This window comes from Pygocentrus nattereri, chromosome 5 (genome assembly GCF_015220715.1).
Source record: "Pygocentrus nattereri isolate fPygNat1 chromosome 5, fPygNat1.pri, whole genome shotgun sequence".
NCBI classification, from domain to species: Eukaryota; Metazoa; Chordata; class Actinopteri; order Characiformes; family Serrasalmidae; genus Pygocentrus; species Pygocentrus nattereri.
The window spans coordinates 43,335,694-43,349,587 of record NC_051215.1 but is presented as its reverse complement, the minus strand read 5'-3'; the positions used below and the strand labels follow the sequence as shown (position 1 = coordinate 43,349,587).

General features: G+C 40.5%; 1 protein-coding gene across 2 annotated transcripts in view; it reads right to left on the bottom strand.

Moving 5' to 3' along the window:
* Positions 1-13,894, bottom strand: part of LOC108426858 (gamma-aminobutyric acid receptor subunit pi) — a 72,725-nt gene that overhangs the window by 17,614 nt on the left and 41,217 nt on the right. For both annotated transcript variants that reach the window (XM_017696660.2, XM_017696661.2), the window contains exons 3-6: positions 5,794-5,906; positions 3,005-3,072; positions 2,462-2,679; positions 735-817 (exon numbers count right to left, since the gene is read on the bottom strand). In XM_017696660.2, the coding sequence (XP_017552149.1) occupies positions 735-817; positions 2,462-2,679; positions 3,005-3,072; positions 5,794-5,906 (482 nt within the window). The remainder of the gene's footprint in view (positions 1-734; positions 818-2,461; positions 2,680-3,004; positions 3,073-5,793; positions 5,907-13,894) is intronic.

Sequence of the window (13,894 nt, the reverse complement as noted above, 5' to 3'; positions counted from 1 at the left end):
GTCTGTCTGCCTGTCTCATTCTCATTCATTCTCTTTCACTGCAGCTTTAGCCTTACATAACGATGTGCAGAAACCAGGGCAGAAGGACAGATCCCAAAATCACAGGCATATGCAACGGAGAGAGAGAGAGGTGAGAGAGAGAGAGAGAGAGAGAGAGGAACAGCAAAATGGCTTGAGAGCTGGGAGGATTTAGGGTCTTAAGAAAGCAAATCTGGTTTCCACGGGTAACAATGATGACCCAAATAAACTGGCGCATGCAAACACAGCACACCACACACTCCTGTTTTACAACTTTGACTACTGCAAGTGCTCTCCGTATGGCACTCTTCCTATCTCTCCTACACACTGAGCCTCTTCTCACACAGCCTAGAGCCTCACTATATTCCAAGTACACAGGAATATCGCCATTTCCTCATGTTTGCAAATGTGGGTGACTGTGTTGGAGTGGGAAGTATATGTTTATGTGCGTGTTTGTTTGGTTTTGGGCATGTTTATAAGTGAATGAGTAACATTAAAAAGTCACGTTTGTGTGCTGCATGCAAGACTCAGTGTCTTTTGATGTGCAACCACAACATGCACTTATGAAATATGAAACAGATTATGCAGCTGTACGTTGCCGATGCGACAAGCAAGATCCGAGGAATAAAAAAGAGAGCCTATATCTTGTTGCCAGAGCAACGCTCTCGTTAATGCCTCCAAAAAAGAGGGGGGGGGTAACACAGTGTTTCTCTTACAGCTTTCTAGTTGGAGGGTGCAGGTCTGCTTATCCATTGGGTACTTAGTCAAATCCATGTTGCAGGCCACAGTGGTGGTAATCCTGGAAAGACAGACAGACAGACAGACAGATGAACTATCTATCACATTTTAATGGCTAATAAATGTTGAAATATTTAAGAACTGACTGAAATAAGATGTCTTGGCTTAACTGCGTATCACTGAAAGGGTATCACTGAAGAAAAAAAATCTTCCAGAAAAACATTTGCAGTTGAGTCTATAGAATTGTAGACCAGCATTATCACCATATTGCCTTGGGGTGGTACCACCTTCATGCTTTCTTGCTCAGCAGGCCTCAATTATCTGTCAGTATAAAGTACCAAGGCAATGCTTTTCTGTTGTAATCGCTAGACAGCTGATAATAAACACTACTTGTGGATACATTATACTTTCCATCTAAAATCACCATGTTCAAGTAGGCCAAAGTAAAATTACTGATGAACTACTATGCTGTCTTAAAGTGCCCATAGCACGGAATAATGAATTTCCCTCACTTTTTAAAGAGCTTGAAGCAATATTTAATTGTAATTTTTTAAGAGTGCTATTGTAGCAGGGATTCACTATGATGGTTACAACATTAGTGCTTGAAGTGTGCAGTAAAATTCTGATGGTAGCTTATTTTTGACAGGGTAGCCGCTGAGAGTTTATGCTGGTCACTTGAGGAACAACAGTCTGCATCACAGATGTACACTTGAACTTGGCACTGAGGCACAATTACAGCCTATTGCATCATGTTTCTCTAAAATCCTGGCACCACCAGGTTTTTGATAGGACATCAGAGATCACATGTATCAAACTTGTCACAGAACACATTTAAAAACAGATTTCAAAAATCCTTTTAGGAACATTTTACAAGCACAAAATAAGCTTAGTCTGGGACTAAATTGTGATCAGAATTGATTGTCTGTTAGAAAAGGTTTTGAGTCAATGACAATAGTTAGGGAATCACTGTCCTGGTTCGACATTATCAAGGCTCCAGGTCCATCCTGTCTGCATTCAGCCTTTTCCAGCTTCAGGGGTGGGGAACTGAGGGAGTCCAGCACAGTTTGCTGATTTTTCTGCACTGATGCTACAACTAAACCTGGTAATTACCTGCTGAGATGAATCAGGTGTGTTTGACCTTAAAAATCATCAAACTGTACAGAAATCTAGCCCTCCAGGATCAGAGATCCCCAGCTCTGCCCTACCTTCATCTATACCTTGCTTATAATGCCACAGTATTTCCCATTATCTGTGTCTCATTATAGTTTTGTGTATATTAAGCCTTTGTGTGGCCTATAGTCTTTGAAGTGAAATGGTTTCTTTTGCCCTCTTTTCTCATTTTTCCTTGTTTTGTCTATGGATTTTCTAGCCCTTACTGTTTTGCTTGCACTTTAACTTCTGATATGAACCACTGTAACTATGTAGATATAATCTATGTCCGTGTGTCTGCCTACTCTGTACAACAATGCTTAATACAGGACTGCCCAACTCTAATTAGGGTTGGAACAAAGCTTTGTATAAGGGTAGATCTCAAGAAACAGGGCTAGGGCACTCTGGGTTAGTGAGTATACACAGAACTGATACACATTGACTTTGAAACACAAACTACAGAACCATGAAAAGCCCAAAAGTCACAATCTGCTCTGTAGAGAATTTTACTTAATATTACCATTCTGGAGTACTGAGTAGATGTAGGCAGTCTCACCGGAGAGCATAAAGCACAGTTCCATTGGGGAAGATTCGGATCAGCCGGTTCTCCACGGTGATGTCATGCAGGAAGGACTTCTTGGAGTCCACAATGAAGGTGTCTGGGACCCACAGCAGTTCCACCAGACGGCCATCAAGACTCAAGCTCTTATTTCCTTCAAACACAAGCCTCTCATCTGTCCACCTCTGTCTCAGGAAGATGGTAGCTGTGTAATCCTGCACAGAATAAAGTCAGTATCATTGTAAGTAATCACACAATGGACTAAAAGGGCCAGAAATATTACAATAAAACTGAAATATTAATTACTGAAAAACTGAAACAAACATGCTTTTCTTGCATAAAAATCTATGACTTCCCAGAATAAAAAGACACACTGGATTATGCACTTAATTGTTCCATAAATGGGTTGAATGTTGGGGAGCAGGCCATGTAAAGGCTGGCTGGACTGGCCTTTGTTGAAACAGAGTATGGGGACAGATGATAATACACAGGCCCATTATGGAGAATGATCCTTTCATGGAATTCAGAGAATATACTCACCATGTTGATCTCTGAAATAGTGTCAATGCTAGCAATGTCCAAACTCATGCCCACGGTGACTGGACCATCTGAGAAACAGAACAGAAAAACAGTGGAATATCACCTTAGTGCAGTTTATTTTTCTATTAATAGATACACTATATTGCCACATGCATATGAACTTGAGTGAGATGCCAGTCTCAATCCAAAGAGTTTAATATGATGTCGGCCCATCTTTGCAGCTATAACAGCTTCATCTCTTCTGAGAAGGCTTTCCACAAGATTTAGAAGTGTGTATATGAGAATTTTTGACCATTCATCCAGAGGTGTATTTGTGAGGTCAGACACTGATGAAGGCCTGGCTCGTAGCCTCCGCTCTAATTCATCCCAAAGGTGTTCTATCGGGTAGAGGCCAGGACTCTGTGCAGGCCAGTCAAGTTCTTCCACACCAAACTTATTCATCCATGTCTTTATGGACCTTGCTTTGTGCACTGTTGGGCAGTCATGTTGGAACAGGAAGGGGGCATCCCCAAACTGTTCCCACAAAGTTGGGAGCACGAAATTGATCAAAATCTCTTGGTGCTGAAGCTTTAAGAGTTCCTTTCACTGGAACTAAGGGGCTGAGCCCAACTCCTGAAAAACAACCCCACACCATAATCCCCCCTCCACCAAACTTTAAACTTTAAACTTTATCCACACTGCGCCTCCACTCACTGACCACTCTATTACACTGCTCTAGAGTCTAGTGGTGGTGCTTTACACCACTACATTTGACACTTTGCATTGAGCTTGGTGATGTATGGCTTGGATGCAACTGCTTGGCCATGGAAACCCATTCCATGAAGCTCTCTATTCTGTTCTTGAGCTCATCTGAATGCCACATGAAGTTTGGAGGTCTATAGCGATTGACTCTGCAGAAAGTTGCGAACTTCTGCGCACCATGCGCCTCAGCATCCACTGACCCCGCTCTCTCATTTTACGTGGCCAACCACTTCGTGCTGTCATTCCCAGTCACTTCCACTTTGTTATAATACCACCGGCTGACTGTGGAATAGTTAGTAGTGAGGAAATTTCACAACTGGACTTGTTGCACAGGTGGCATGCTATCATGGTACCATGCTGGGGTTCACTGAGCTCCTGAGCTCATTCTTTCACAAATGTTTGTAGAAGCAGTCTGCAGGCCTAGGTGCTTTTATACACCTTTGGCTATGGAAGTGATTGGAACACCTAAATTCAATTATTTGGGTGGCTGAGTAAATACTTTTGGCAATATAGTGTATTCATGACTAACATTAATCATTATTCATAACAATAAAACCAATGAACAAAAATGATAGAAGTATACAAAGCCAGGAACACCTATTCTAAGTTTTTCTAGAATGCTTGCACAGTTATTGAATACTGGCACAATATGTGTATCCTATCTGAAGCTCAGGTGTCTCTTGCTTATGTCATTGGTCCAAAACTCAAACATGTTTCACTTCACACTCATGACAAACTGCTTCAACACTTTTTGCAAAATAATTCACCCAATTCTTAGTCTCAAAGAACAAAGTAAAAAAATACTTTTCTCTACGCTTCTGCATAAGTGCTGAGAAATAAGAGTCCCAAATGTCCCAAAGAAAACATAAAGCAAATAAGTAAAGTCAGGAAAGCCTAAGAAAGAAAAAATTAGGAATATTTTGAAAAAATATGCAGTAATGTTTTGTATCCATTTATTACACCTTCCAGCCAATGAGCCTCCAAACGGGAAAATACAAATGGACACCAACAACAAGCACAGAGGCTTGCACTGCTAACTGCTGTAATATAGAGAAACTGAAGAAAACATAGAAAGAGAAGGAAGACTAGGAGGAAGGCTTCACCCAAGGTCTGTAGATGTCCCTGATCAGCATTGGTCAGTGTTACCCTATGTGCCGCCATCAACACATTGTGACCTCCGTCAGCATTGTGTATTTGCACCATGAAACACTGCTCATCATGTTTATCTTGCCTCTCTGCACAACATTTACATTCCACCCCGAGCAAGAGATCCGCATTTCCAAAAGCAGACAAACTACACAATATACTGTCTGAGACAATGTCAGCTTTCATCATGCAGCGGTTCTTGAAGGCTCATTTCAGAACCATACAACGTTCTCTAAATCCATTTCTATATACAACTGCAGATTTTTTTCACTCTTGGCAATGCAACGCTTATGGAAATGATCCTCATCAGCAGGTCACCCTATTTTAAGCCATGAGGAATGCATGTGGGGACACTTGTGAAAAGGATTCTCCAGGCTGGATGCAGGTATAGACACTGAGAAACATTTTCATGAAGAAACATTTCGGATGAGCAGGTGTCTACCAACTTTTGGACGTAACGTATATAAATGATGAGGAGAGTTTAAAGAGAGACCTCACTTCATTTGGAAATTGCATTACAGATTTGCTTTCAAAAAGTATTTATCACTATGTATGTATGTGTATATCTGTGTATATGTGTGCATAAGGGAAAATTTGAAAAATACATGAACAATTCCAAAATATTAGAATATGAAAATCTTGTAGAAGTTTGACAGTCCTACTAGGGAAGAGATCAGCTACCACTGCAGTGAGACCTGTAAATGTATCTCTTTTCATCCATGCACTATGCATGTAATGTGATGGTTAGTATTTTCTGTACTATTATATGTGTATGTTTTGCTGGTTACAATCCTTCAATAATATAAATGTTAATTTGTCACACCTCTAAAGTAAATATATGTGAGAGAAAGAGTGTGCCTGAGTGTGTCTTTTGTATGCTTTTGCTTGCAGAGTTTTCTTACTGTCAAAGAAAGGCCTGAGGTACTTGTTGTATCCTTTCATCAGCTTCTGGATGGTGGGAGGCAGAATCTCTCCCTCCTTCACCTCAGCACTCAGCAGCGAGTTCTCAAAGATCCTGGCAGTAGAGAGAAAGAGAGAGAGAGAGGGAGAGAGAGAGAAAGGGAGAGGAAATCTGTTTCACTTTCTTCTATCTGGCAGTGTTTACCCTGATCTGATAGCTGGGCGTTCCAGCTCCTACTGCACTACGCTACATTGGTGAAGCAGTGCAGTCATGATAAGGGCTGTGGTGCAGCCTAAATCACTTACTCTCTCCAGTAACACAGAGCAGGAGATTAAAGCTCTCTAAAGAGAGAGAGAGAGAAATGCACAAAAAAAGCACATTTTCATAATTGGATTACTTTGATCCAGGCAGTGCGAAGGCCTGGGATTTTTCCATCAGCATGTTGACATCCACCTCCTTTCTTTCCCTCATAATGGTATATTTTGAGCCAACTATGAACACACAACAGTAATTTATTTCAGAATTTCTGTCAGGTACTAGAATTTCATGTCTAGGCTGATTATTTTATACGTGTGAAAGACACAAGTTTGAGGTTATTCCACAACCCCCCCCTTACAGTATTCTAGATCTTTATCACACATTTATACTGTTCTAGAATTTTATTGCCCCATTCACACTGTTCTAGAATGTTATAGGAATTAAAGGATCCGCCCTCACCTGGTTCAAATCCTATCTTAGTGATCGCTACCAGTGTGTTCATTTAAAGAATAAATGCTCTTATCAGTCTAGAGTTAAATATGGTGTCCCACAAGGGTCAATTCTGGGCCCAATACTCTTTACACTCTACATGCTACCGCTGGGTAAAATAATCCGTAGGCACGGTATTAACTTTCACTGTTATGCAGATGACACCCAACTTTACATATCAGCTAAACCCAATGAGGACCTCTGTCTAAACCAAATAACTGACTGTATTAGAGAAATAAGAAAGTGGATGACACTTAATTTTCTCCTACTAAATTCAGATAAAACTGAGGTCCTCCTACTAGGTCCCAAACTTGATAAAATCGATAATATTGTAGTAGAAATAGATGGTCACCTAATCATACCAGGTAAAACGGTGCGAAACTTAGGAGTCATTTTTGACTCAGTTCTTTCATTCGATGTGCATATATGCAGCATAGTTAAAACCGCATTCTTCCATCTACGTAATATAGCTAAACTCCGCAACATACTCTCTCATGCAGATGCTGAGAAGCTGGTGCATGCATTCATAACCTCTAGACTGGACTACTGCAATGCTTTGTTGGCTGGAAGTTCATGTAAATCTTTGAATAAGCTCCAGCTGGTTCAAAATGCAGCTGCTAGGGTGCTCACCAGAGCTAGAAAATTTGATCATATTACACCAATCCTCTCATCCCTACATTGGTTACCTGTTAAATTCCATATAGACTATAAAATACTCCTTTTGACGTATAAATCTCTTAAAGGGCTGGCCCCGCAATATCTGGCGGAACTCCTTATCCCTTATAACCCGCCACGTACACTCCGCTCGCAAGAGGCCGGCTTATTATCAGTCCCGCGTATTAGAAAAAACAACGCATTAGGTAAAGCTTTCTCTTATAAAGCTCCGCAACTTTGGAATAATCTCCCTATTAATATACGGGACTCAGACACACTCTCAGTCTTTAAATCCAGACTCAAAACATTTCTTTTTGAACAAGCTTTTAGATAAATTTATCATAGCGGTTCTCTCTAGCTGTAGCCTGCAGCTATTCTACTTTTGTCCAGTGCACACAAACTTAGTCTGTACTGTTGGTCTCCCTTTAACGATTTCTCTTACAGCTCACACACCAAACACAAACCCTGTTCTAATCATTATCTTTCTCTTTTTCCCCTCATGTCCTGAGCTGCTGTCTGGAGGTGTCCATCCAGGGTCCCTGTGCTTTTTCACAGGCGTGCCCCGCTCTTCAGCAAAGTATAAAACCATTCTAACCTCTTTTTCTTCCCTCCCACTCTGTTCTCTCTCTCTGTCTCTCTCGCATGCGTCGAGATGTTCGGTTGGCCTGTCTGGAGGTGCCGATTCGTGTTTGCAGCACTCTGGAATCGGCCCTGTCCCGCTCAACAGAGATTAACACAACCCTTCTAACCTATCTTTCTTCCCTCCCACTCCGTTCTCTCTCTCTATCTCTCTCACATGTGTCGAGATGCCCCGTTGGCCTGTCTGGAGGTGCCCCATTCGTGGTTCCAGCGTTCCAGCCATCTTTTTGCACTCTCTTTGTACTGTTGTTCTTGTTTCTGTTCTGTTTCTTCTGTGCGGGTCGACCCACGGGGGTTGGGTTCCTCGGACTGAGCCTTGGTCCCTTCTAAGGTTTCTTCCTCTTAAAGGGAGTTTTTCCTTACCACTGTAGTCACCACAAAATTGGCTTCACTGTGGTGATGCTCAAAAGAGGCGTGGACCTGTTTTTCTGTAAAGCTGCTTTGTGACAACCTTGTTGTAAAAAGCGCTATATAAATAAACTTGAATTGAATTGAATTGAATTATTCTCACATTCACACTGTTCTAGAATGTTATTCTCACATTCACACTGTTCTAGAATGTTATTCTCACATTCACACTGTTCTAGAATGTTATCCCTCATTCACACTGTTCTAGAATGTTGTTCCCCTATTCAATGTTCTAGAACATTGTCCCACATTCACACTGTTGTAGAATGGTATTCTCCCATTCACACTGTTCTACAATATAATTCTCCCATTCACACAGTTGTAGAATGTTATCCCCACATTCCCATTGTTGTAGAACGTTATCCCACATTCACAGTTCTAGAATGTTATTCCCTCATTCACATTGGTCTAACATGTTATTCCATTCATGATGTTCTGGAATGTCATTCTAGCATTCATACTGTTCTAGAACGCTGACCCACATTCACACTGTTCTACAATATTATTCCCTCATTCATACTGTTCTAGAACGTTATCCCACGTTCACTGTTCTAGAACATTGTCCCACATTCTCAGTGTTCTAGAACATTATTCTCCCATTCACACTGTTGTAGAATGCATTTTCCCATTCACACTGTTTTAGAATGTTATTCCTACATTCACACTGTTCTAGAACATTCTCCCATTCACACTGTTGTAGAACTTTATCCCACATTCACAGCTCTAGAATGTTAGTACCTCATTCACAATGGTCTAAAATGTTATTCCATTCATAACGCTCCGGAATGTCATTCTACCATTTTTACTGTTCTACGTAGAATGCTGTCCCACATTCATTCCGTTCTAGAATGTTATTCTCCCATTTGTTCTGTTCTAGAACATTGTTCCTTATTCGCACTGTTCTAGGATGCTATTCCCCCATTCATACTGTTCTGGAAAATTGAACACACATTCACACTTTTCTGGAATATTGTTCCCTCACTCACACTGTTCTGGAATATTGATCCCACATTCACACTGTTCTAGAATGTCCCACATTTGGTTTTACCAGATCTATTTCAAAATATTTTGAAACATCTCCCAACATGAATGTTTGCGTTTGCTGTCACTTCCTCTAGTACCAAACAATCAAAGTCATGGTTTTCTTTCAGGTCTTGTTATACATCATTGCATGGTTATTCTACTGCACACTGTCTGGTGATGGCCACAGGATATAGCTTAGACATAAACAACAAGTACAGAAACAGAAATACATTTAAATTAACCTTCTGATTCTATGATGCTTATAAAGTACCCTTCTGAGTTTATATTACAGTAAGACAGTCCCTGCTTTCCAGCCTGGTTCCTCTCATGTGGTTATGAAGCTTGTTTTTAAACTGTCTCTACTCTGCCCATAACTAGCCAAATATGGCTTCCTAACGACAGGGAGGCATAATTAAATTAATCAGTAATTAAGAGTGGTGCAACAGCAGCTCTGCCCCTCTGGCCATCACAATAGTTTCCCCTATGCGAGAGCTTTATTGTTAATTGGAGATTTTAGTGTTATATTTGATGTCCTCTGGTGCATCTCTGGGATTTTACAACCATGAATGACATCAAAGCTTGCATTCACTCACTTAATACCCATTTCTTCTATAGTAGGTGATTAAATGACAGTGCATTTGGCCGTACAGAGATAAAAAAAGCTGTTATGCAAGGTTGCATCATCACACCATTCACTGGCCTAACGGTGGGTAGGAATATAAAGTAGGACAGTGGCCAAACTGTAATTTCATAACACAAACGGAAGCCGTAGAAGGCTGCTTGCCATAAGCTTGTGTTAAAGTGAATGTGTGGGTTTTGTTGCCTATGGGTAGTTAATAGTGGTAGTATTAACTAGTAAATAAGATTTACTATCATGAGAAAACCTTATATATGATATGATAATATATGACAGGAGAAAAACAATGCATAACACTCCAAACACAGAGTAAGCTTTGCTTTTTCAAAATGTTAGTTGTTTCATTCAGCATGAAATGTTAATGTAATGTTTTCATGGTGTAAAGAAAGCAAAACAACAATAACAAAAAAAAATTATTTTCATAGCAATAGTATGCAAAAGATTCTGTTTCATTTTCTGTTTATTTATGTCCAAATTGTTCTTTCTTGGTGTTTTACATTCTGATGTGTCTAGATTAATTCCTGGATAAGGTTCATGTTTAAAAAAAAAAAACCACTCAGAAATATTCTGATCTGCCTCTCCCCCTGACCTCCCACTCCTGGCTGAGTTTCTTGGACTAAAGAAAACATGATTTGTGCTCTATACCCTCCACCTCCACAGCATAGAGGAGCCTCCTGAGGGGCGTTTGGGGCTTTGACTCTGGAACGCTTAAGTAGATCCAGTTACTTCTTATACATGAGAGAGAAATACTGTTCAGTTTTTACACACACGTGTGCACATATATGTGTCACTCCAGTGTAATGTCATTTTCATGCGGTATGCCAAGGTCTCTTTCTCCAGCCTTGCTTTTGACACAGTGTTGCTTCAAGAATGCTCAGTTATAAATCTGGGTCATCTACCATGACCCACAACCCATTCACATGTACACACACACACCCACACACACCTTGAAAGCATTCCTCCAGACTGACAGTGTGTGACATCTAGGTTTAACATTGCATCACTTTTCCTCACATACAAAAGATGACTGCTTCCCAGGAAAGCTCAGGTCGAATTGATTTTATGCAGGGAGGGAGGTTGAAAATGACAGAGCGAAAGAGAGAAAGCATATAAAAAAGGAGAAAAAAAGGTAAGAGAGAAAAAAAGAAAGGTATAAGTATAAATGTGTCAGTTTGTACTAGACACTCTGACACAGAATAACAATGATGAGATCATCTCCTCACCTCCCCAATGTTCACAGATATAATAGACTACTACTGAGAAATACATTGTAATTCCTTTGCTTTTTTACTGTGGAGCTGCTCACAGATAGAACAGAGAAAGAGCTACACTATATAGCCAAGTCCATTGCTAACAAGGGTATAAAATCAAGTATGATATAGCAATAGTAATAATCTCCATAGACAAACTTTGACAGTAGAAAGTGACTGGCACTATCATGGGATGCCACTTTTGTCGGTTTGTAGAATTTCTGCCCTGCTACATCTGCCCCAGTCAACCGTACATGTTATTATTGGGAAACAGAATTATCTAGGAGCAACAACAGCTCAGCCGCAAAGCAGTAGACCAAGCAAACTCACAGAGCGATGTTTTATCCTCCACTGCATCACTCACTCACAGTTCCAAACTGCCTCTGGAAGCAATATCATCACAAGAACTCAGCATTGGTAGCTTCATGAAATGGGTTTCTGTGGCTGAGCTAACACACAAGTCTTAGATCACCAGGCATAATGTCAAGCCACCACTGGACTCTTTATCAGTGGAAACTGAATCCTGCTTCACTGGATTCATCTGGAAGATTGTTGAATCTGGGTTTGGCAGATGCCACGTGGGTGCAACCTATCATAATGTATAGTGCCCACAGGAAAACTACAAGGAAGAGGATAATTGTCTGGGACTGTTGTTCAGGGTTTGAGTTCAGCCCTTTAGTTCCTGTAAAGGGAAATGTTAATGCTACAGCACACAAAGACACTTTGTGGGAACAGTTAAGGGAAAGGCCTTTCCTGTTCCAGCATGACTGATGATCTGTGCATAAAGCAAGGACCATCAAGACATGATTTGATGACACTGGCATGGCAGACCCTGGACCTCACTCCTCACATTTGGGATGAACTGGAACATCAATTATGAGCCAGACCTGAACAGTGCCTGACCTCAGAAATGCTCCTTCACCTGAATGGCCATACATTTTCAGAGGCACACTCCAACATCTTATGGCCAGCCTTCTCTCAAGAGTGGAGGCCATATAAATGCCCAAGTTTGCGGAATGGGATATCCAACAAGCATATATGTGAAGGTCAGGTGTCCGCATACTTTTGGCTATGTAGTGTATCTGGAGGTCAGACAGAAGTCATGTAATGATGTCAGAAAATTCTCAAAGCTCAAAGACTTGAGCTGACAAGACTGCATTGGCTGATGTGGGGATGTTGATGGCTGTTGTGGGAACTGATTTGGAAAGGCAAGAAGGATTTCCAGATGGTTTAATATATTTGACCTCCATCCTGCGGTGAGGACGCCTTCTCCCAGAGAAACAAAGGCCTGACAAAGCAGCAACTTGCTCTTTCATGTTCTTGCTAGATTTTTACTCTCTCTCTTTGCTGATCACTTTCTACTTCTCCCCCCTTTTCTCTACTCCCTATGATGAAAGGGAAGCCAGAGGGCTTATGAGTCATGTGTCAGCAGTGACATAATAACAGCTTCTACACAGAAGAGTCGACCCATACGCATCCCACACTGATGTGTGTGGCCATCTGGGATGTGATCTAATATGCAATATTGATAACAAGATACTTGTATCTATAACATTCTGTCAAGGGTTTATCATAAACACACACATATACATTCACAATATGTCTCAAATGCATGGTTCGGAATTACTGAAGTGGTGCTGCATCAGAATGAGTCATGTGTGAGATGGGGAATTCCTGTCTGATGCTATCAGCTGTCATTCATTCTCACTGGAACAATCATATTGGCAGCATTGTGATGTCCAATGACTGACCAAGCAAACAGCTTTGCTAGGATTACGATTGCTTAGAACTGGCATTTAATTCACAGTCTCAGCAAAAATGATTCTTAGAAGTTTCTTTCAAGAACCTCATTAATGGACAGTTCCAGTCCCAAAAGCTGCTTAGCTGAGTTGTATTCAAAGCTGATGTAAAACATATGCACAACTGCACCACAACAACTGATTTCTGTTTGTTTGTTTTTTTTTAATTGAGGGACTGACTTTTATGTAACAACAAGCCTAAAAGTTAGCAGCCGAAACAGACTAAAAGATAGGAAACAGGCGAAAACCACTATTCCATAAATATTCTGTGTTGTGTAATAGTGAATGAAAGTATTTATGGAATGATTTACTGTCAGCCTTTACAATAAAACATAAAAGAATATGGAAAGTCTTACATGCCTTATATGTCTGTGATACCTTAAGTTGTATTAAACCATGGGGGGAAAACAAATGTTATCTTGCTGCTACCTCAACACACAAAATCACAGTGAGGTGATACTGGTACTTGGCTTTGCCGCAGCAGTGGAAATTTGGTGCATAAAAACAACGGATAAGGTAAATGTTTTTGCATTAAACTTGGCTATATAGTGGCATTTTAAATATTAAATGACAAAAGATCCATTACAGTTCATGAAATTCCTACAATATACAAAGATGGGTTAATGGCTAAAAGTTCTTGCCCTCCTTCATCAGTTCTTAGCTACTTGGCAACAATAGCACAGGCCTACTCTAAACAATTCAGTTTCTTGCTGCAAGAACTTTTGGTGAATATTATTGAGTCTAACTTGAATTATTTAGGGAAAATGTGTACATTTTATCATGTTTTATGTTGTTCACTCTGCTGTCATGGCTTATTGCTTTATATTACAGGTTCTCTATAAAATATGCCCAAGTTTAGTCCTGGTGATTTAGTTGATGAAGTTTTTCAGAAGCATCTCAATATTAGAGCCAGGTGTGTTGAAACTAAACTCTCCAACATGGCAG